This window comes from Periophthalmus magnuspinnatus, chromosome 14 (assembly GCF_009829125.3).
Source record: "Periophthalmus magnuspinnatus isolate fPerMag1 chromosome 14, fPerMag1.2.pri, whole genome shotgun sequence".
Lineage (NCBI taxonomy): Eukaryota > Metazoa > Chordata > Actinopteri > Gobiiformes > Gobiidae > Periophthalmus > Periophthalmus magnuspinnatus.
In genome coordinates, this window is record NC_047139.1 from 22949986 (window position 1) to 22975713 (window position 25728).

Sequence of the window (25728 nt, forward strand, 5' to 3'; positions counted from 1 at the left end):
CTGGGGCACACTCGCTCTTGATTCAGAGATCGAACAGGACCCAGAAGGTTTTGACACGGGCAGTCACCTCGCGGGGTCTTCGCTGCCCACCATTATACTGACAAATGGAGGCATATGGGAGCGCTCCTCTCCAATGCAAGTAATGGATTGAAATCACTTAGACGCAAGTGTCATGTCTGGCATCGAACTCATGTGGAATAACTGTTAATCCATGTGTTTCAGAATGTCCGTTGTCATAGCAATTTAATTTAATTTAAAACTTGAATGCTGCACGGTGTGGCATCAAACTGTTCACAAGTGTTTTTACAGCTCAAAAATGCCTTTAAAGCCGGCATGGCCAAACTGTGGCTCCGGGTCCAAATGCGGCCCTCAGACCAACTTTTTTTGGTCCTCAAGCTTCAAGGTGAATTGGCCCTTATTACTTTAAACAATACTTTTTACTGTACATTTTTGAAAAACTACTTTAACAGGCCCGTGTCAAATATTTAATGTGTTCCATTGAGTGTGAAAACATGAATAAAGGTCTAGTGGTTCAGTCTAACTTGTAATAATAACACAGATTTGAAGTACTTACTGTATTCACGACCAGTCTATGGCCCTCAGTCCACCCTCAGCTTTATCTGTGTTTTTATATGTGGCCCTTAATGAGGCTGTCTGCTTTAAAGACGTGCATTCAGACTGAGATTAGGGTTGCATCTCTACAGATCTGACTTGTAAATTGACCTGTTGTGTTACCTGATCGTCTTTATAGAGACAGAAATGGTAGAACGTTTAGTGCAATGCTGTGGAACATACTAGGTAAAGAAATAACATCTCCACGGTGACAAACAGGTGGCAGAAAACTTACATAATGTCTTTAAGTCTCCCTGCATGTTGCCAGTCTAATAAAATCTTTGATATATGAAGACAATTTACCAGAGGCGTTTTTCGTTTCCAGGTCAGAGATGATGGAAATGACTCTCTCTTTCCAGCGGACTAAACATCTCACTCAAACAGCATATTTACGCTTTCCGTTGCTGATTGAATTATTTTCACAGTATTCTCAGTTTGCACAGGGAATTGAATCATTGACTTTGGAACATGATTCGACGCGGCAACTGTTTTTCCCCAGCACATTCAATTTTCAAGGACTTGGCAACCTTGTCCTATTCAAACGAGTGCATTATGAGGTTTGTAGTTGGCCACAAATGAATGGAGGTCTGAGCACTTGAGAGGAGGGAGTAACACATTAGGGCTTTTATAATATCACATCTCAAGGTGAAACTCAGGCCTTCGTCATTCTTATGTTTCAGCCTCAAAAGCTATCAGTGAGCAGCACGGGACAAAAGGAAAGACACACCGCTGTTCTTTAGTGGCAAAAGTAATACTCCTGTCAATTCTATAAACACATTACGGAAGCACGCCTTTGGAAGAATGAATTATGTGGAACAGAAAAGTCAATGTTGATCAGGTTTTTCTTAACACCTACATTTAAAAAAAAACAGATGCCATTCCTGATACAGCAATTTCCATTATACAAGTATTCAAACTGAACAAAGATGCTGACAAACAGTAAAGGTTTGGGTTACACTGTTGGACAAAATATTAACCTCAGCCTAAATGGGACTTTTAAACTGCATTGTAAGTCAAAAAAAGGAAGCCTCTGCTGGCATCTTGGTTAAACAATCTTTCACTTTTGATCAGCACAGCCTTAGTATGGACAGTTATTACAGAGTTATCCTATGATTCAGTCATTTTAGGATAAGACATTGGTGTTTAAATGTCTGTCAATTAGGCCACTTCCATGTAATTAGCAGTGTGAGTGAGTGGGGCAGGGCCCCCCCCTGACCCCAGTGTCATTACTGAGCTGTGGGCCAGTGGGCGTGGCTCTGTGCCTCAGCGATGGCGACAGGATGTTGAGCACCACTGCTTCCTGTTGGCCCTTACTCATCCATCAGACAGGGTCCATCCATCTACCCCCCAGGTCCACCCGCCCTCCCCCCAAACACACACACACCCGGGCCCCTGAGAGCGGCACACTGCCAGGCCTGAAGCTCCACTTTAATTTCTCATCTGTGGAACCCTAATGAGCTCCGCCTGCTCCTCCACCTCAGAGACCCCACTGATTATCCAACAGGGGCCTGACCATTTGTCAATGGCAAGAGGTGGCATTTACACCAGCGACCTTGTGCCAAGGAGAGGAAATCAGGATGGAGAAAGTCTGAGCTATATAAGCACAGAGCAGCTTAAAGCGTGCTGTAATAATGGGAATATAGATGGATGAGGAATTAGTGGGCCCATTAGTGCTCAACAGAGGGGCCTAAAGTTTAATTCTACAGTTTGAAAGCTTTTTAAAATAATGTTTCTTTATAAAAATGTGAGGACAGGGAGTGACTGCTGAGACCGAGGAGTAGGACTGATGTGTTCCTCTGACAGAGCAGGGATTTGCTCTTATTGGATGGAGGGGAGCTGTGTAGGTCCATGACACCCGCTAACCTTGGCCAGCACTACTGGGACTCTGGGGGTATCCATCACTGTGGCAGCCCCAGGACCCCAGACCAGGGAAAAAGCCACAGAAGTTGCCGGGGGAGGGAAAAAAGCTTGTAAAAATTTAATGCACTCCGCAGAGCGGTCATGTCATACTTGGTTATGGAAAATAATCCCAGATGCCTGCAGTGCTAAAATGGAGCTGTAATGTGCTCGCCTCCTAACCCGGCCTGACAGCCATGATGTACGACTACCATTACCGGAAAATATCACTTCAACTAACCCGTGATCCGGCTCCGCTAAGGGTCATATTATCCATGAGGAACAAATTACACTCCCCCAAAGTAAATACAAATTTCCTCCACTGACTGGGTACAAAGCGTGAGGGGAGGGGCCGGTGGGAGCGGTACCTATGACAACGCAGCACAGAGTGACAAGGATGATAAAGTACATGACAAATCACGAGCTGACAGGGTACTCTAGTGCAATCAGCCTCAGCCGCGGCCTGGCGAGCACCCACTCAAGCCTGTAAACACTACTCTCTGCCTTTGGAGGGCCAAAACACATAATCTTTTAACGCTGACAAGTTGCTCTCTCCTTTTTATTACTCATCCTTCCCAGAGCGCGGAGAGGAGGAGGGCCTGGCGAGGGGGGGTGAGGGGGGCGTATAAACGTTTTATGTACAGTGCTGTCAGTGATTGAGAAACACCACTCCTCTGCAGTAATTGCCTGAGGGCAAACACAGCAAAACAATAAAAGAAGAGAAACAGCAAATATATTAGCAGCAGTTCACATCTTTATTTTATGTCAAGGACAAACAGGTCCCTGTAAAGAACCCACTTAGATCCCTCATCTCCAATAAGAGCCAGCGCAGACAATTACAGCACTCTACCTCCCCCATTAATAATGAGCAAAGCTTTTCTTAAATGTCATTTACAGCTTGAGCAAGTAAATAATACATCGATGTCTTCTCAGAGAAATGTCAGTGAGAAGGTAAAACGGTGAGAAGCCCTTGAGAATTAAGCGACATTCAGTCTGGAATATTTGACAGCGCACAGCCATTCAGATGAAATCACTTACATTAGTAGGTACAAAAGCGCTGAGTGCCTGAGTACTCTCCACGAACATAAAGACGATCAAGATATGACAAGAAACACAAGGCCTTTTCAGATCAAGGAGACGCGGCGCCAGTGCTTTTATGATGAATAATTAAGATGCATTTATAGTCACCGCAGATATTTTTTTGATCCAGATTTGGAGCTCCACTCACACTTTGAGTTGTTATATTCTTATCTCCTCATAATAACAGGAATCTCTCTATAAACTGAGCATATGCTGATGCTCACGGTCAGAACAACAGTAGAGTGGGACTGCGGGATGACAGAGGACTACAAGTATCTGTACCATCTTGAGGTAAAACATGTGAGAGAGAAATCTGCTGTAAGGTTTCAGACTAACTGTTGCATTTGGACAAAGTACAATGAACTGTCAAATAACTCAGTCAATGTTCTTCTAATGTTTTCTCTTGGATTTTTGTGTTTTGCCACATTACTTTGCCTTTTTTTAAATAAGGGATGAACAATCAGAATGAAATCAGATTACTCACAATCAGATTCCAGAAACCAGATAAAGATCATATATTTGGTGTACATATAAATATAGCTACTAGACATTGAGCTACAACCTTAAGCCCCAAAACCACACACCCACCTCCAGCACAATAGCAGCACAGAGCACAGAGCATACGGAGTTAGAGAAGAGAATGCTCGTCTCTTATCAACACTTTGCAGCTCCTGTCACTGTGGCTGTCTATACCGAGGAAAACAGCATGTGTCTTGGGAACACTTTTTCAATTTCCTGTTCTAAAAGGACTCTAAATAAGCCACGTTTGTCCACATCTGAATAGATTTGACCCATTACAGCCTCTTCTTTGAATTCAAAGGACAACAGACAGAAGCAGCGGTGGAGGCTGGCAGTATCTCATAGTAGCGACAAGTGTTGAGCGAGTTGATTCTGATCGCTCCAACACAAAAGAAGCAGCTCTAATATGTTGCGTTTATATTGTAGAAATTTATATTGTCTAAGCCTGTGCAGGAGATTCATTGTTTTTGGAAGAAATATCCAAACTTACAACCCACAAATGTTGAACTCAATCATTATTTATAAGCGGTTAGCTCCACAAACTTGCCGTATATATTACCATGGGGCGACAGTAGTTGAGTTGGTTGAGCGTTTGTCCACTGACCCACAGGTTGGCGATGCGATTCCAGCTGTTGTCGGTGTGTCCTTGAGCAAGACACTTTAACCAACTCACCTTAGTGTCTGCGTGAATGTGTGTGTGAATGAGTATGTGGCTCCTTGATGTAAAGTGCTATGTAAAAATGTGATTATCTACCATTTACTAAAAATGTTTCACTTTATATTGACAGAGAACACGTTAAACTTTGTTCCAGTTTTTGTTTCATGTGGATACACCCAGTAAAAAAAGAGATATTAACCATAAACTGAGCAAATCTGCAGCAAATTCTACCATAGAAATCTAACCTGTCCAGCTCGGTTTTAACTGTATAGATTCTGAATTTGAACCCGCACAAATGGACGAAGTATCCGCCGATGTTCATCAGTAGAACGTGATCTGCAGTGAATTAATATAGTCACAGGGGAGCGATACAGCGTGCACTCCCTCTCTCCCCTCACCGTGCACTCTCGCTCGTCCGGAAACAAGAAAGAATTGCCACGGAGACAGGAGCAATTTAAATCGACAACACTGAGTAATGACTCAATTTGCCGCACAGTCTAAACACCACAAGTAAATGGCATTACTAAATCATTAGAGTGGATCGGATGCACCGGACAAAATGGTGGCTCTTAACGTCTCTGGAGTGTGGACAGAATATGTAAACATTGTAAATATAAAAGTTTAACACAGACCACTTCTCACAGATGTTGATAGATTTCCGCAATCAGGTTTTACTGTGTAGAGAGCGGTGTTGGCGGCCACCCCAGTCTCATTTAAATGTAATCTACAAAGCTTTAAAAACCAGAACTGTTTCATTTAGACTGTGCAAATCATTAAGTCATTTTATAATTAGTGCACTGCTAATTAATGCGTTTATTAAGAAGATGTTTAAATCAGCCGGCTCGTAATTACAGTCATATCTTAGCCTTAAAGGAAACGCCATTAATACTGTGGAAGAGAGTCTGTGTTTTGTGTCTCTGCAGCTGTTATTAACCTGCTGATTTTGACAGCTATAAACAAATAATGGGACACACTGCAGGAAAATTATAAAACATGTTTCTATTTGCATCCCCTACATAAAAGAACACATGAGATGGACTTACCTTGTCATCTTGATCACTTTCTGTGTCACCCTGCAAAAAACAAGAATGGTACACAAGTTAAGAATGTGCTTTTTGCTACTACACAACATCCTCAAACAACAAATTTAACTTAGGAAAACTTAGAGATTGAATTCAGTTTAGTTTTATTTATAAAGCACATTTCAAAACAGCTTCATATACAGAGGAAAAGAACAATAAAACGCCAAGATATACTCTCCAGCTAGTATTAAAAGTGCTATATAATAATATTTTTAATGTTGTTTCCTCATCAAAAACATACTGTGTCTGGGGTTTTTCTCTCAAACAAAAAAAAATACTCCGTTCCACCTTGTGATGTCATGTGGTAATACAGGAAGTGCTCTACTATGATTTTAACTCCATCACACACTTTACTAGGATCATTTGGATGATTTTAGCCCAGTATTTTATTGAGCTTTGGAGATGTAGACAGTAATAATACAGACTTACTCAAAGATGTGTGAATGAAACAAAACAGAACTCTGGGCATGTTTTAGATGAGGTAATAACATTCTAACATGGTGAAAGATCACAAGAGTCAATTTTATGTAATGTGTTTAAATGCCAGTGAGAAGAGGTAAGTTTTCAGTCTAGTCTTAAACTTCACTTCTGGTCTTGGATATAACAGTATCCAAATGTTATGTTATGATATATATAATAATAATTTGCATCTCATAGTACAATATTTATTGTGATATTTTGGGGAGGCTACTGCTACTTCCTTTTAAAATGCCTTAGTTTTTGAATTCAGATTTAAAAGTGCTTAATAATAGCGTGTTGTCTGCATGGAAACGGAGCCAAGGATCATGGTCTATGCAGTTCCCATTGCATTTACAGGTCCTATATTACACAAAATGTACTCTTGTGAGTTTTAAGCCATGTTAGAATGTTGTTACCTCCTGAAAAACATACCTGGAGTTGTGTTTTGTTTCATTTGCACATGTTGAGTAATCTTTTGTTATTAGTCTGTCTACCTCTCCAATGCTCAAAATGCTCTGTTCCACAGTACAAGCCAGAGCTCAAGTAGTAAAGTAGTAGTAAAGTAAAGTATAAGCCATCACGTTATCAAATATGAGCGGTATACCACATATTTAGACAGCCGCACATCCACCGCTAGAATAGTAAGTCCTGTGTGTGCACTGGTGCTTGGGGCTGTGGTTGAAAATAACAAAAAACGAAGGGAACTTTGTAATAGAAAGTGGAAAAAGGGGGTTAGATTTCATTTTTTCTCTCCAATTTCAATTTCAAGGTCCACTTAATTCTTTATCAGCTAATTAGAGTGATGCTGGGTGACTGGCGGCCCTCAGCGCTGTGCATATGGCTGTGACGCAGAGGAGCAGTGGAGTCGGTAATGAAGAAGGCACAGGGGGGGGAGGAGGAGGGGGAGGAGGGGGTGTCTGGGTAACGGTGGGCACTGTGTGTGTGTGTGTGAACAGGTATTTATCACATTGTGGAGACTCAAATCTGGACATATGCTCGCATCAAGAAGACCTGCCCCCTTATGGGGATATATTCAAGTGTAAAGTTTACATATGGGTTAAGTACATTTTATAAGCAGCTTGAAGTCAAAAGTCTTGCTATTTACATTTAATTAGAAAGCATTTTACTATAAATTATATATAATTTATATAATTAGGAAGTGCACTGTTAGCACACTAATTGCTGTTCGCTAAGATGCTCGGAATACATAAATTAAGTGAGGAAAAACTCTCTGCTCGTTTTTTTAATTTTATAAGACAGTAAAAATCAGGAAAACCCCCTTTAAGGTTGGGCAAGTAGTGATTATTGTTAGGGTCAGTCTAAAGAAAATGAATGTACATCAATGTAATGTCCTCAAGAAGCATGGAAACTCTATGTGTGTGTGTGTGTGTGTGTGTGTGGGGGGGGGGGGGGGGGGGGGGTCAGCTAAAGAAGAGGGTTCAGCTTAGGGATGAGGACTAGATGATTGACAGCTCGGGGAGTGACCGACAGAAGGCAATGGATTTTTTTCCTTTTATCTCTCTCTTTTTTTCCCTTCGTCTCGTGTTTTCTGCTGATCTGGGCCCTGCGGAGCTCAAAGGTAGCTGGCATGGCTCACGGCTGGTCTGTTGCTCAAGCTGGACAGTACGAGACGAGAGAGAGGGAGAGGGGGGTGGGGGAACAGGAAGAGGAGGAGGGGAAGGGGGTGCGAGCTCAGCATCCAATTTACAGGCCTGTCCCACACCGCCCCAGGGGCCACCCGCGGCGCGCTGCCATGATGGTCAGCTCCAGCGGCTCATAAATTATGCAGAGGCAATAAATGCGCTGGGCAAACACTCCTCAGACATCTCCCTGCTCATCCGCTCGCCCACTCACTGTGTCTCCAGCAGACAGACACAACCATCAACAGGCACAATGCCACCATCTGCATAGGCCAGACACATGCCAGATAATACCATATACAAATATATACTTAGATCTTATATCAATCTACATATTAAAGCAAACCTATTCTGCAAAATCTACTTTTTAGAGCTTTTAACTATGCTATAGTTGTTTCTCCTCACCATTCACTCACCCAAACTTGTGGAGTGATTTTTGCATGTTTGAGCAATCTTTAATCGCTTATTATCAAGACACCATATTGTCGATCTGTCCCTGTTTTCACCGCCTCTGGCATACACCCACTACTCTGTACTTACATCGTTCTCCTATTTTATTTTCTTAACTGGTGATGCACGTAGTATTCAGCAGCGTCACGGAGCCATTTTGGTACAAATGAAAAAAAAAAAATCCACTGTTTGTTGGCGTGCCTATACAGTCATGTAAGCTCCCATTCAGCACAGCAGTTTTCAGCGGACTTGTTTCTTTTATTAAATAGTTGTGACAGTGAACATTGTGATGTAAAATGTGCAAATTATAACATAATAATCCACGGGTGTCATAGATTATATCTATATAGCAGACACAAACACAATAGGTCTGCGATAAAGGAGCTCTTTTCAGGTATTTAAAATCAAAATATAACATACATAGATCATTATTTTACATTTTGTTAATTGCAAATAGAGCTGCAAAATTAATCGCAATCGAATCAAAACTGCAATTTGGATGCAACTAGCAAAAACAACAAATGATCCTGTCTTATTCTGCATAAAACTGCAAACCCTGTAGTTAAGGTCTCTATAGCCATGTTCTGAAATGTGATTATTGTAGTTTGTTTATGTTTAAGTCTTTTTATCAATTCTTCTGGACGTGTTTAAAATGTGAACTTTGAAACAGGACAGCTTGGTCACAGAAACAGGTTCATTGACAAACAGAACTAAGATGTTCCGCCTCTTCTTTGTGGCATTTCACTGTAACAAGCAGTACATTCTCAAATAGATGTTCTTATTGATGAAAAAAGGCTGCGTGACATTTCTAAACACAAAATTCTGAACAGAAAAAACACAGGATTACTCACATGTGCATTAACCAACTGGAATATAACTCAGAGCAAGTTACTGATGATGTAACACTGCTAAAGCACAGTTAAAAGTATAAAAGTTAATTTTACATACAGTTTTTAACTTGTTAACCTCAGCTCATATCAGTATATCAGGTCATCTGGGGCCACTCAACAGGTGCTCCTTCTGTTCTTCTGCTCTGTGGTCCTCTGTGTGCTGCAGTACTGTACTCGTCTCTCAGTCTCTGTGTGGTGTCCTTGTGTTGTGTCTATGTGAGTTGCTCTAGTAAAGTGGTGGATGAAGTACTCAATTTTGTTACTTAAGCAAAAGTATCTCATAAAAAAAAATCTACTTACGTAAAAGTGTTTAAGCGCCCGTTTAAAAATGTACTTAAAGAGTAAAAAGTAAAAGTATTCCACACAAGTGTTGTTAAGTTGTTTAAGTGTAAATGTAGTAATATTGATTAAAACTGATACATATTTTGGTCAAAAGTAGCAGTATGAATCAATGTCTTATTTTTTCTCATGAATTTTGTGTTTTTATTTATGTTTGCCCAAAGCTAAAGCATGAAGTCGAAAACTTTAGTCAAGGTGTTACCGCGAATATAGTAAAAATAAACCCTCAATTCATACAAAAAGTACTTTCATTTCAGTCCCGTTCAAAAATGTAGTGCAGTAGAAAGTACATATACATGCTGTCAAATGTAGTGAAGTAAAAGTGAAAGTAAAATTATCCACTGTAAAATGTACTTAAATAAAGTAAAGATCCCTAAAAATTCTACTTAAACACAGTATTTTACTACTTGTACTTTGTTACCTTCAACCACATTGGGCAAAGTAGAGCAAAGCTAAGAAGTAAGTATAATGCGCAGTGTAATTACGGAGAGAATACAAATCTATTCATTACGAAAAGGAAACTAGGACAGGATATTTTGCCATAAATATAATGTTTAACAAATAAAAATCTATCATTGAACTCCTGGATCATGATCAGGGTTTATGAGATGCACTAAATACACCAATATGAGTCATTTATTAACAGCATAGACCCAATACGCAGACAAACCCCGCTACATCGCAGTTGTTCCATTGTAAAACAGTACAGCAGTGCTTCTCCTTTCATTCCTCTCTCTCCTCTCCCTCCTGTTCCCTCTCTGTACAGCCAATTGCTTTGATTGCCAAGATAGAAGCCGGCTGGAATGACTTGCCCTTGCTTGTGAAGCAAATGGAACATGCTAATGGAACTCATCGTATTACCCAATGCAAAAGTGCCATAGCTCATTACTTTAAGATAAAAGGATATCATTGTAGACGGCGAGCAGAATTGACTTTCTGTGCCGCGACTTGATGATGATTTAATCAACTGCTCTCTTTCACTTCTCATCCGCGCGCCTGTCGCTTTGGCAGGTGCTACTAAACGAAGCACTCACAGCTCGTGGGGAGAGACAAGAAAAGAAATTGCTGTCATTACTTTTTCCCAAGAATAGAGGTATGTAAATTTCCCAGAGCGACAAAGGATGAAAAAAGGCAAAACTTAATAAAATGGAAATACCTTTATAATGAGCAAAGTACAAAAAAAATCCTCAGATCAGACGTGACAGGTAAGGCCAAACTGTCTGATAGGGCTACTGTGCACAAGGCAGACTGGTTTTAGCGGCAGCTGCTAAACTAGAGAGCCAAAAGTTACAAAATAATGAAGACAAAAGATAAAAGACAAACCTGAGACAAACAAATAAACCGGAGCTGTCACTCACTGTTGTGTGATCAGAGAGAAGAACACGGCTTTATACATGACGCACACAGCCACGGTGGATTGTGTGTTACAACTGCTCGAAAATAAGCAATAATATAAGAAAGTTTGATATTTAAAATAACTCTTATAATCAATATGGATGTACATTTATCATTTGTGCAGTGTATAAATGTTCTATAGCAGGGCAAAGGTAGCAGAGTAAAGAGACAGCTCTCCAGGGAAACACAACACAATGGAGCTATTGAGATCAGACGGTGGGCTCTGAGAGGCTGAGCTAGGACATGGTCTCATTTAAAGACATGCACAATAAGGAAACCATTAGTCAAAGAGAACGAGAACTTTATCCAGGCCTGCTGCTATTTACACAGGCCAGCTTAGACTGTAGCACAGAGCCAGTGTTTAGTTAAAGAAGGACAGGAATGTCAAACATTAGCGGCCGCGCTGAGAGCTGTTGATGTTGGCCTGTATCCGGAGCACTTCTGATTGCCCCACTACTCTTACCCAGCCTCTCCTCTACTGAGGGCTCTCACCCGTTTCACTATTCTCAGTCCAAGTAACAAGGCTTTTGTTTAGGCTGCTCTCAAAGTAGGACTAAATTATTCTAATACTGAATCCTTTCCAAGTGAGCTGATAGTGCTGGTCCAATGCTACACGTACAAAAGAAGAAGAAAAAAAAAAAGAAGAATGAACACAGCGCATCATACAGACATATTGTTAATCCACAAATGTGTCCAATAACATCAGAGTCAGTTTATGAAAAATACAAGTTCATTCTTTGGACTGGCCACTTTCTTGATAACTTTATATCATATATCCATTATATTATTTGTTATGTTGAGTAAAAGCCTGTCATGGCGCTGTGCTCAGAGCTGCTGAAAGGGTTAAACCGTTGGAGGAGGCAGTGCCTGGGGGCTGGATGGCGGCCATGGCCTGGGTCAGCTTTGACAGTGCCAGTTTGATATGGTGTTGTCAGGGCTCCCACTCCCCCTCCCCACAGCTCCTTCCTGATATAGCTGCAGATCCTGATGGTTTTCTGAGGCAAACAGTCACATGGCCAAATGGTTTTCTCCCCTCCTGCTGCATCTCCTCCATCTGCTGCTGGGGCTCTGGTGCGGCCATCGCCTGCCTGTCACAGCGTGTGTGGAAATTAGCCGGGGAGGAGGTGTTCGCTTGTGCTAATTACATTTTAATCATTGGAAATGTGTTGGCAAATCAAGCCTTGATTGCCATCTTGGAGCCCACTGCCTCCTCTCTCTGCAGGCTGGGGATGGAGCAGGGGCTGTGGGGCAGCCACTGAGCTGGACACCTTTCCAACCAGCTAATGGGGCCTAATGCAGAAGAGGCGGAGTCATTATTCATGCTCAGGCAAATGAGGAACTCAAAGCCAGAGTTCACTAATATCTGATTTCTGGTGTGCACATGACAGAGTCTGCCAGAACAGGATTATATACAGACACATCAGCATATACAGCAGCAGAGAACTCAATCTGACAACAAGATGCTAGTCACCATTTATTCTCTCAATAGTTCACTCACATAGACAATTATATAAAAAGATAATGATATTCTTTTAAATAGCTTTTAAATATTTTTCATAATCCAACAGAAACGTCTGTTGAGAGTGAGAAAGTCTCTGTAATCCCTCAGTCGCCCAGGTCTGATCCATAGCTATGAGACTGAGAATGCAAACTCAGATGTACTTGTTTGAATAATGTGCATTTTCTATTAAACAAGGACACTGATCCACCCAATACAAGAATAAAATGACTTCAGATCAGAGGAAACAAACAGACGGATCTGACGAGTGTACAGCACTGTCTGACTGCACAGGGTACAGAGAAGGCATCTTTTTCAACAGCAAAAAGCAAAACATAAAGAGAAGAAAAAGTCACTCCAGTTGAAAATAAACAGAGCTTTGTGGTGCCCATGTGACTGTGCTGGCAGTATGCAGCTCTGTAGTGCTTTAGGCTGTGCCTCTAATCACTTAACTCCTCACACCTGATGGCACACTATTAACTTTGACTGTCTCCTGTGACCCTGCGGGTCGTTGCCCATCACATCAAGTTTTTATTAGGGAATTTTCCTCATCATTAGCCATGGCCTGGAATCGAGCCATTCATATTCATAGTGGCAAACCAAGATGAGGTCCCACTGATTTTCCATCATCCAGACTATGAGCACAGCTGCTGCTGTTAACTACCAGCCCAGTGCAGCACCCTGACTGTGCATCATTATAGCTCACAGCACTGGGCGGGTCTGCACAGGAGGGGGAACAGTGTGGGTCTGAGGAGGAGAGGGGACAGGACAGTGTGGGTCTGAGGAGGAGAGTGGACAGTCCTTCAAGGCTTGGACTAAAAATGTAGAGCACATAGACATTTTTGTCTATAAAATGTATACAATGACAGCTGCAACTATAGTGCATTACACCCACACAGCTTTAACTTTTTATTTCACAGAAATTGTCCTTTGTATGTACATCTCATGATCACCTCAGATGACTTCATTCAAACAGAATACTCTTACTGCACACATCTATAATAAAACTACAATAAGAAGTATGTACACAGGGCGGATCTTCAGTAGAACCAGGACTTATGGTGTGGTAGTGAAACAGATGCATCCTTACCATAGTTAGCAACAAAACCACTTTGTTCTTCTCTTACTAGGATTTGCTGTCACACTGTACATCTGAGCTGCCTCATTATTCAGAGAGTAGTCAAATAAAAGGCAGCACTGCTGTCGAGCACATGCAAACAAGCAGAGATGAATAAACATTAGTTGTTGTTGAGGGCTGGTCTTTGAGCCGCAAGGCTCACACAGATCCACTTTGTACAAAATAAAAATATTTAATTTGAAAGACTGATGCAAGGCGAAATTAAATTAAAAGGAACCCATGCTAACTGCTAAAACAAATGACTTGCAGCGTGCTAAATTACATTTGCTCCTCCATCAGTGAGATCAAACAAGCCGAGTTTGACTCTCCTGCGCTAATGATTTCCTGCACTCACCTCCTCCTCATCCCAGGGGTGTTGGTAAACATTCAGTCTGGCTTTTGTTTGTTTGCCTGTTTTATTTATACGTTTCCCGCTCTCCAGCTCTGCTCTTCCTCCTTGTCTGGTTCACTGGGCCCACGCTGGTGGCAGACGGCTGAATTAGAGGGATCTAATGTAATCCCAGGGACAGCGCGCTCAGAAAAAATGTGCTCAATTAAAGCAGGATGAGCCCACAGGGAGCATCTCTGGCAGAGCGCGGGGTGACTGACACGGCCCTTTGGTTGGATTCATTAGCATGCTAAGTATGCTAAGTGGTGGTGCACAATAACAGGCTGAAAGCTGCAGACCTGCCATCTGACATGTACCACCTTGTGCTTGTGAACCAGTCACAGAGTTTAACCCGTTAAGCCTCAGTCAAGCAGCTGCATATGTATGAGCCTGAGAGTCCAGAACCAAAAGGCAGTTTGAACACTGCATAGTGACAGCACATAGAGCTGCACAGTGTATGTAAACAAGTCTGTGGTCAGGATTTGTCAGACCCTGACTTGACATTGTTCCATGCATTTTCAGCTTTTCAGCCTTACATCACAGAGCTGCATCCAAGTCCAGTGTTTGTGTTGCTCTCTACAGCTTAGGCTGTACAACTGACATCGCAGACCAGCCTGTGAGCAGTGAAAGTATCCAACAGTTTCAGCAAAACTACTCCCAACATGAGCACAACTAAACATAGTGATTGTTTCTGTGAGCAGCTTAATATCAGCTGTAATATGAGGGCAGAGAAAAACTGTTTTGTCAGCCATAATCACTGTCCAATTATATGGTCCGAATCTGCCCCTCTAGGCCACTCTGTTGTCTGGACAAGCTGGCTTTGATCATGTTGTGCAGAAATATGTTCCACATTAGAGGCCTGCTATGATGTATGTTTCCTGTCACGACAAGGATAACAGTGGGGTCAGCTGAGTAAGGATTGGCCCCTGCTCGCAGCATTAGTGCTCCCCTGGTTCTGACCAGTGGGAAATATTAGACGGTCCGATGGAGGAGCTCCAATAAGGAACAGAAGACAAGTTGTGAGGGACATGTGGTGGAGATCAAAGCCTTCCTTTGGACCTCCTCCTCTTCAGGCTGACTGCTCATGATAAACTCTGAGCACTGTTGACACCACGCTATCTGTGCCAATGTCATGCTCACCGTTTCCTTTAGTGCTGTGAAATTTATGGACCATTTATTAATTTAGCACAGAGTCAAGGTCAGAGCCACTGCCCTGGAGCACTCCAGCTAAGATCATATATTAACACAAGTGTTCTAGGGAAATGGCTGTGACTTTGAATGCAGTCTTTTTTACATGGCTGATTGTCTCCTGGGTCAGCAGTGCTGAAACCGCACACTTATTAAAGACACCTGTGTGACTAAAACACACAGTGCAATGTGGGGCCAAGACAGATGGATCTAAGCTGGCCATGTTCTTAGAGCTGTCCTAAGGAGGACACAGGACAGTACTCCAGAGGACATGGGCCAGTCCTCCTGAGGACACAGGACAGTCTTCTAGAGGCCACCATCCTCCTGAGAACAGTCCTCCTGAGTGAACAGCCCTCCTGAGAACACGGACCAGTTCTCTAGAGGACAGAGTCCTCCTGAGGACACAGGACAGTCTTCTAGAGGGCACGGAACAGTCCTCTAGAAGACACAGTCCTGAGGAGACAGGACAGTCCTCCTGAGGACACAGGACAGTCCATCAGAGGACACGGGACAGTCCATCTGAGGACACGGGACAGTCCTTTACAGGACAAGGGACAGTTCTCCTGAGGGCACGGGACAGTCCTCTAGAGGACATGGGACAGTTCTCCTGAGGGCACAGGACAGTCATCCTGAGGACATGGGACAGTCCTCTTGGAAGACATTGGGCATTCCTCTTCAGGACACGGAACAGTCCTCCTGAGGACACGGGACAGTCCTCCTGAGGACACGGGACAGTCCTCCTGAGGACACCCTTCTCCTAAGGACACAGCACAGTCCCCCAGAGGACACCCTCAGTTGGAGCAGGCCCAGTCCCTGCTGTTTGCTGTGTTCAGAAGCACTTGTTTTCCTCCCTGAGCCCAGGGCCTGCTGGCCTGAGAGTGGAGCCACCATCTGTGCTCCCTGGACAGTGAGTTGGCAGACGCAGCAGGTCTGAGGGCTGAGCTGAGGGCTGAGCCTGAGGGTTGTGCTGTGGTTAGGGATGCTCCCTGGTGTTTGGGAGAGCCTCTCCATAACACTTTCCTCATGAGCGCCTCCACAGGCCGCTGGAACGTCTTGGAGCCATCTGGGGAGAAGTGGAGCGTGGCAGGGAGCAGCTGGACACTTACAGCTGCTGTTTAAGCCCTGGCAGCACGCGCAGTATCAGTCTGCTGCAGAGGAGCAGTGTGCACACAGGGCTGTACACTACACAGAGCCTGGCACAGTGTCACTGGCTCCTCTTTGCTTTAACAGCATTGTGCAGGTGGGTTAGTGACTGCATAAACTGTGCAGAGTAGTGCATTCCCTGTTCAGCTCCCTATAAAAAATGAGCTGGATTCTTAGAAAATGTCGATTGGCCACAGGAGACACTACGGGAGGTTTTCTCATAAAGCCCTAAAAGTCTTTTTTCTAGTGTGGGTCCCTGGAGTCTAGCCCCCCTTTGTGAAGCTATAGGCGAAAAGCACTTGTCAGGAGAACATTAATTAAAGTGTAAAGCTAAAAGAAGTATTGACTTCCACTCTCTCTGCAACTTCACCCACCACTAGCAAGCTGCAAAATCCACAGCCCCCTAAGGTAAAGACTTGTACTTGCCCAGGCCCTGAGCTAACTGGAAAAAAGCCCCACTAAGACCAATTAAGGCTTTCACTATGAGACTGAAAGGAAGACAAATGGAGGCAGAAGGCCCGATTACAAGAAACCTTTGTACAGATGTAAAGCAATTAGAGCAGTCTCCGGGGCCAGACAGCGCGGTACCTGTGAGTCATGGATCCTACAGCCAGTCCAAAGCCGGAACAATCCCTCTTTTCTGTTTAGGGCCCATGTCTGCTTGTGTATTGGTGTCATGTATCAGCCCATAGGCCCGGTATTGGTTTCTCTCGAGCAAAAGCACCAGCGGTCGGCCAAAGAGGACCACTCCACCCTCCATTATCTGAGTGTTTGGAGAACAGGGCTCTATTATCCAGTCTGCGGGGCCTTTTCGATAAAACAAGGCCAGATAGGAAGTGTGGGCGCTCTCAGGTGTCTCCCTCCACTAACGCAGTTTGTTGGAGCAGTCGTGATAAAGGCACAAGGTAATTATACTGCAGACATGAGCATATTTAACCAGAGTGTGGGTATCACCTCTGCAAAGTAACTCCAACTTTTACTATTTAGCAAAGGTCTGGGGCAGTGGTTCTCAAACTGTGGCCTGTGTAGCGATGGTAGTATGCAAACTGATTCTGGTGGTACGCAACCTCTTCTGTTGTTCTATTGTTAACTTAATTTAGAATGAGTAATTTGTGGTGTAGTCCTATTTTAGATCTGGTTTAGTCCTGTTATAGTTGTGGAAGTACAAAGAAGACTAAATATTTTCTTAGGTGGTACTTGGTGTTGGGTATCACCAGTTTCTTAGGGCTTGGATTTGATCATACTTGTAGACCTAGCTCTACATTCCCTTTAAGAAGTAGCAAAAGTTCACTGTGATTGGTTAAACCCGCAGACTAAGAGCGTGACAGAAGATAACCAATAGGAGAAATGAGTTGTGCTTGACCATAGATTACGCTGAAACGGGCCTTGTCAACATTTCTACATGCGTCTCTTCATCATCATCTCTTCAGTTCATTCCAGTGAAACCAGTTTGATGTCAAGTCTGGTGCAAGAGCAGTTATCAGAGCAGATGTATTTGACAAAAGACAGCATTAAATACCAGCTCCATCTGTGTAATATCAGCAACAACACAACTCTACTCCACACACCATTTAAATGAAGCGGGGAAAGGTACATTGAAGCTCACAGACTAAACATTTTTATTTGGGATAAAAGTGCAAATAAGTAATAATTGTTGCTGTTTACTACATCTTTATATGTACTCTTCACAATATGCAAAATTTTATACATATTTACAATAAAAGTATCTGAACTGTACACAGATTTTGAAGTGGATACTTTTTACTTTTACTTCACTACATTTGAGAGCAGGTATCTGTACTTTCTACTCCAATACATTTTGAACAGCACTGAAAAGTAATTTAGTATTTTATTACAGTTTGAGAGCTGCTGAAAAGTCTGAGGGTTTATTTTTAACACGGTCCTAGTTTGAGCAAACAAAAATATACAAATAAAAACAGCTAGAAAAAAAAGATTGATTCAGTTGTTTGTGCTGAACAAAATCCAGCACAAATCTTTCTCAAAATCACTACATTTGAAGTTTTCTAAGCTCAAAATCTGTGTGAAATACTTTGACTTTTTACTCGTTAAGTGCATTTTTAAACAGGTACTTTAATACTTTTACTTTAGTAGATTTTTTCATGTGATATTTTTCTGTTCCTGTATCTGTACTGGTACTTAAGTAACAAAACTGAGTACTTCTTCCACCACTGCAGATCTGTAAGAACCATAACTCATGCATTACAATTAGCAATGGTAATATTTAGCCAAAACAATAGAATCGAGTCATAACTAACAGAACGAATGTGACACAGCAGCCGTGGTGTTTTGTGCAGTGTCTGTCCTTATTAGCCACAGCAGAGGGCCCTTAAAGTCAGATTTCAAAGAGGGAGAAACAAATTTACAGCTAATCAGAATTTATGTTCAGTGGTCCGCTCTCCAATTACCTTAAGCACAAACCCTCTTGATGACCTGAGATTATGAAATAATTTTGACAAATGGCGGCGTGCGATGTAATGACCTTTTCTTTTGCTCTGAGACAGGGCTGCAGCGGCGCTCATTATTTATGGGGCCCTTTTAAAAAGCAGGTACGGGCAAAATGAATGTGCCGCTGTCACTATGTGTAATGGGCCTAATAATGGTATCCTGTGTGCAGTATAATGAACCCCTCCTCCATTGAAAGGCTAAACGAGCTACATTGGCTTTCTCTGATGAGCCTCAATATACGACTGAGCAATTAATTGTAATGAAATCGAAATTGCAATTTGAGGTAACCCAATGTATTAAAGAGTACATTTATTTAGATTGAAGAACGTCCTCTGCAAAGACCAAAATATCTGTATTTTTATAGAAAAATCTTGCTGTACGTGTAGTTTAGATGTGTACAAACATGTTCTGAAACGCATAGGATTCCTGTATTATTTGTTTATCAGTTCATATTTCCGTCTTCTCTCGAATTTTAAAGCAGATCGATTCTCCAACATCAACTTTTTAGAGGTTTTAAAAATGTTATAGTTGTTTCTCCTCACCGTTTACTCACACGAAGTTGGATTTGAAGTGATTCGTGAATGTTTGAGCAATTTTTAATCGCTTATTTTCAAGACGCCATATTGCCGATCAATCCCCGCCACACGCCCACTGCGCTGTACTTACTACGTTCTTCAATTTTACTTTCTTAATTGGTGATACGTGTAGGATTCGGCAGTGTTGCGTAGTCATTTTGGTACAAATGAAAAAAAATCCACTGCTATCTATCCATAGGAGTTGCCGACATCAGCTCCCACTGGGCACCGCAGTTTTCTAACGACTTATTTCTTTTACTAAGTCGTTTTAGATGAATATTTTGATTTAAACTGTCCAAATGACAACATAATAATCCATGTGTGTCATAGATTATACAGTAGATCTACAACAGAGGTCTTTAATGCAGCTGGAGTTGTTTACAATGTGCACTCTGAACCGATTCCTACTTTATATCACAAAACTAAACACAATCACAATACTTTTTTCCCAAATCCTACAGTCCTACTCAATATCATAGCTGTGGGAAGAAGTCCTCCATCTGCCGTTTTCCCTGGTCATTTTCTAAACGCACAAACTAAATGCTATCATCAAACTGACCACATCACTTACAGACTCCATGTACAATGTTGTTCTGAGCACGCCTGCAAAAGTTATCTCGGTTATAAATTTCAAAGAGAGCGAAATTGGAAAGCATGGAAGTCATTAAGTCCCATAAAAGAACATTACAGTGCTGTATTTAGTGGATGTGCTCGCATAGAACTGCTTTACTGGTAGTAAATCTCCACAGCCGCCCGGGTTCAACTTGAGATGAAGAAAACCATTTGACTCTGCAGTTCAGTTTTGATAAAGTCCCAGGATGGTGCTAGTTAAAGACTTAAGCAGATGGCCCGATACTTGGCATAAGAAGAGAGCTGAAGCTGAAGATTTCTGGCAAATCTACAGGCATATGGCAAAAGTTCATGCCAAACCCGCCGCTCCACAGAAAAAGATGCCGCCCGAGGAAAGCAGAAGCATTTTACGAGAAAAATAATAAAAGAATATGACTAGAATATGTCAAATAAGAAGAAATATAAAACCACTCTGTGAATGTAATTTAGCTGCAGGAATAGTCCAAAGCCTCTTGGTCTTAAATAATCAGTGTCATAGTAAAAGAGAGATCTGGAGTGCATTAGTACGTACATGTCAGACAGGCTGAGGAATACAGACCTGCTTCAGTGAACTTAGTCAAACTACACGGTCGTCACTGGGTGGGCTGGAGGCTCAAATGTTGGATCTAATCAAGGTTTTTCTAAAGATTCTATAACTACAGTAAATCCTGGATAACTACTTCTAATACTAATACTAATGCCCAGATACTAAAACTAGCATCAAAACTGGTGTAAACAACTATTAAGACTGAAAAATCACAAGAAGTGGGAAAACACTGGACCTGTGTGTGGATCTTCTACATGTCAGAAGTACTCAAATGTCACAACATCATTCATTGAATTATTAATTAAATATTTGTATTGGCTTTGTGGTATTGAAACAACAACAACAACAACTACTACTACTACTACTACTATTTATACTACTACTACTACTACTACTACTACTATTGATACTACTACTCCTACTGCTATTACTATGACAATTGCTACTACTACTACTGATACTGCTACTTCTATTGATACTACTACTCCTACTGCTGCTACTACTATGACCATTGCTACTACTACTACTACTACTACTACTACTACTACTACTACTATTGATACTACTACTCCTACTGCTGCTACTACTATGACAATTGCTACTACTACTACTACTATTGATACTGCTGCAACTACTATTGATACTACTACAACTACTACTCCTACTGCTGCTACCACTACTACTACTGCTACTACTATGACAATTGCTACTACTACTACTAATGTTACTATGACAATTGCTACTACTACTACAACAACTACTACTCCTACTGCTGCTACTACTATGACAATTGCTACTACTACTCCTTCTATTGCTACTACTACTCCTTCTATTGCTACTACTACTACTACTACTACTACTACTACTACTACTACTACTACTACTACTACTACTAGTGCTACTATGACAATTGCTGCTATTACTACTACTACTGCTACTGCTACTACTAAAACTACTCATAGACTTGAAGCACTTCAAATCCAAACATCATATCTTTTGAATGGGTGAAGGTCCTGTATGGTCCTCACAAAATCCTTAAAATCATGAAGTAATTGTCTGAAACACATAAATTCCAGCATCAGAACATCCTGATTTTGAAAGAAAAGCAGGAGGTTCTGGCTTGTCTGGTTTACTACTAATAAAATAAAACAAAAAAACATGGCCTCAGTTGCTACATTTTCTACAGTGTTTTTTTACATTTTAATTGGAAGGAACGTGCTATAATTACAGGAAAATATTAAACAAGACTCTGGTGCACGTAAAGGGTTAGTGACTGGAAAAACACAGTCATTTATATTCAACTGTCAAAGTTTGTGGACTAGCACCTGAAGAAAAATGTCTGTGAACCTGCCATCAAAGTGAAGCCAAGGACGTTGTATCCCAAGCGTTAGATTGCTTTCACATCCGATGATTAGCCTCATCTATGCTAATTACACTGAATGGAAACTAATTACGAGGAAGTACGTGTCGGCTAATGAGGATTTGGGGCTGTGTCCATCTATATCATCATTTGCACTGCTGCGCACCCACTCAACTTTCCATTTTCAGTACAATGCAGAGTGCGTTTATATTCAGTCATGTTTGTCATAGTGAAACGGGAAAGAAAGTACACTACCACTGCCAACAACGGTGTGTAGATGTTATGTGAAGTACAAGATTACATACATTTTGCTGACACTTTATGACAACTACCTTAATTTACCTTAAAGGGCCCATGTTACGCTATTTTCTGATATCTGTTATAATACTGTTGCGTCATCACAAACAGACCTGGACTTGTGTTTTGCTTCATTCATACAAGTTTAACACACACACGCATATTTAGGGTTCTTTTCTCAAACAGAAAACACTCCGTTCCACCTTGTGATGTCATCTGGTGATACAGGAAGTGCTTCAATGTGTTTTTACTTCATTCACCTTCACTAGAATCATTTGGATGACTTCAGCACTGGAACTGCTGATCTCTACTGAACTAAAGGTAAAAGATATCTGTTAAATTGAAAACTACCACTTAGTGACATCACAAGGTGGAACAGAGCATTTTGAGCTTTGGAAATGTAGACAGACTAATAATGAAGGGTTACTCAAACGTGTGTGAATGAAACAAAACACAACTCCAGGTATGTTTTTGAGTTTTAAGATAAGAGAACCTTTACTTGTTGCACAATGGGGAAATTCCAGTGTTGCAACGCATCCATAAAGATATATAAGTAAAATAAAGATCACTAACTAATTAAACATAGACTTAAATCTCTCACTGCAAGTATAGCATAAATACAAGGTTACAACACTATTATCCACAACAACTAGCAATGTTTATGTCGTCCAAACTTCTCAAAAAATAGTGTCCCAAGCCCAGTTATTTTGTCCCTCTGAATAAATATACAATTTGTGTGTTTTCTTTTTGCTATGGTGCTATGTATTAATGATGTTACTGTTGCTGCTGAAACTAATAAGCCTCTGCAGCGGTATCATAGTCGCTAGCTTGCCGGTGCCAATTACCCCAGTAGCAGTGTTAGCGGGGACTGCACTGCCAGCTCTGCCTTCACTCGTCTCCACCTGAATTTGGGTGGACAGTGGCAGGGCGGGTCACTCGGGCCACAACCCTCTGCTCCGAGCTGCCAACTGCTGTTAAACTACTTCCATCTGGAGCAATTGTGTCCTCAGGCGGGCTCGCGGTAATGCAAGCCGGCAGGACATGACTGAGGTTGCGGGCCGGACTATTTGAGCCCATTACTTCAGTTAACACAAACCAGGGGGGAAAGTCACTTGTAATTAGTGCTGATATTACCTTAAGTTAAATGGTCAACTAAATGATGACTGTCAAAGTTAAAAGGCGCCAATAATGTAAACATACTTTCTACTGACAGTATTGAAAATAGAACTACTGCTAAAAGTATTGGTACATTTACCATATTTGGACTACTGTACAATTTATTTTACTATTTTAACTATAATGTTCCACTAAGATAAGACGTGCAAACTTTTTACATAGGGAAAAAACATGTGCCTGACAAATTCAGAATGATATGGTCCAGTCAAACATGATCGTCCAATCAGATTTGTTTTTTTTAAGTGACACATGTGAAACAAAGGATCTCATTGGTCAAGATTTACAAATAAAATCAAATTTATTAAAATTATCTCACCTCAGATTAGCAGAGTTTAGTGTTTCGCCCTTTGATTCTGAAGAAATCTGTGATATTTTTCAACCCCTGTGATATTTTTTCCTTTATTTTTTCTCATACGGATGGACCATGCCTGTCTCTGATTGGCTTATCCACCTGTCAATCATTTGAAAACGAGATTCATCGAAGATCAGACTCTCATCTTCGTAAAGTACTGAGTAGTGTGTAATCTGGATCCCAGGCAAGTACACCGTAGCACCTTTCACAAACGTATGCAGCCAAGGGACAAACGTCAAACTTGAACACAAAAAAAAACTCTATGAATGAAAGTAAATTACTATGAATAAGTACTGTTTTCTCAAAACTCACTAGTAAAAAGTTACTTCCATCTCTGACACAGACTTTGCTTTATAACTGCAATTAGTGAAGTCACACAGAGGGATAACAGTCCAACCAATGTCACGGTTCCATATCCCAGAGTAAATCCAGCGCATACTTTTAAAATATGCGTTGATGAGGTTACAAAACGTATATTAGCAGTGTTCCAGAGTCTGAGAAATTCCCTCTTCCACATTAATCCCCATCTAATTCCACTAATCTGACGTCGACTGCACCTCTCCGCTCCTTGACGTTTTCATTACCTTATGCTCAAGTGCGCCTTAATTCCCTGATATTTACTTTTTCTTCTGGACGCTCTCTGTTTGACTGGCAAATACTCATCCACTTTAAGGTACATTCAAATTAAGAGCGTGACAGGTTGGATTACTAATTTCACTTGTTAAAATAATTATATAGTTATTATATCGTTAGTATAATTATATAAAGTGTATAATTTTTACTTCCTGGTTGGACATGGCTTGCAGATATGACATAAACAGATAATTCCTGCTACCTAGCAACCAAACTGTAAACAAGGGCCAAAACTTAAATTACATAATAGTTATAATTACACAAATGTCACAACACCTTTATTTTGTTGAACAGATGTTTAAACGGTCTAAAAAACTGAGAAATGCCTTCCTTTGATGTAAATATTTAGGTCAGGGGTGTCAAACACATTTTCACCGACGGCCACATCAACAAAATGGCTGCGTCAAAGGGCCAGATGTAAATAAATGTAACTACTTTTTAAACTTGTTCATTAACTGTTTCTGTGTTTATTTCTTATTCAAGTTACAAAGATTACATATGTATTTGCATAGATGTAAAAATATGGCTGTGTAAGTGCATATGTCCTGATAAAATGAAATTTTAAGACCTTCGTACCTTTTACTACCCTGTCGAGGGCCACATAAAATGATGCGGAGGGCCACATTTGGCTCGGGGGCCTTGAGTTTGACACATGTGAGTTAGGTAGTTCCTAAATTTTGGATGGAATTTTGTTGGTGACAGAGACAGAGGTATTCACTGCTACTTCTTGTATTTCTGTACTCATCCGAATTTTTTTTCCCACAAACTAACACTTATCTAATGTAAAACTATAAATATTTACCCCCTACCCCACGAAGTAATAATTAGAAAAAAAACATGAAAACCTGCCGTATACACTTAAATCTGAAGAACAAATGAAGAGCTCAGTTCATGTCAATCAGTGCTGGGGCCACTAAAGCTTGTCCCAACACATTTAGCAGCGACTTACAAAAACACACAAGAAACTGCTCATAATTAGCCATAATCAGAGCTAGCTGACAATCTTTCTTGTTTTGCTAACCTACGCGAGGGCCCAGGCAGAGGTCCACTTACCCCTGTCAGAACCAGCCGCCCGCCCCAATCAAAACACGCCAAATCACTCCAATCCACCGCCGTGCCACTGATTAAATGCGCGTGTAGAGTGCAATTTGCTAAATTACAAGTATTTTGCACATGTAAATATAGTTTAATTACAGCAATTAAAGGAGATTATGGGAGATTGGCAGATGGGGAATGTAATGTTGTTTTAATTAGACTCTGAATGCACTGTAACACAAACACTGCGCTAACCTCTCGCTACAGAATGGGCGGTTAGGTCTTGACAAATTGTATCCCGATGCAAGTTTATAATCACCTGCA

At 41.3% G+C, this 25728-nt stretch overlaps 1 protein-coding gene across 5 annotated transcripts in view; it reads right to left on the minus strand.

Annotated features, from left to right (window-relative positions):
• The window catches only part of auts2a (activator of transcription and developmental regulator AUTS2 a), a 228928-nt gene that overhangs the window by 80267 nt on the left and 122933 nt on the right, over positions 1-25728 (minus strand). For all 5 annotated transcript variants that reach the window (XM_055226525.1, XM_055226523.1, XM_033978239.2 and 2 more), the window contains one exon: positions 5809-5838. In XM_055226525.1, coding sequence (XP_055082500.1) covers positions 5809-5838 — 30 coding nt within the window. The remainder of the gene's footprint in view (positions 1-5808; positions 5839-25728) is intronic.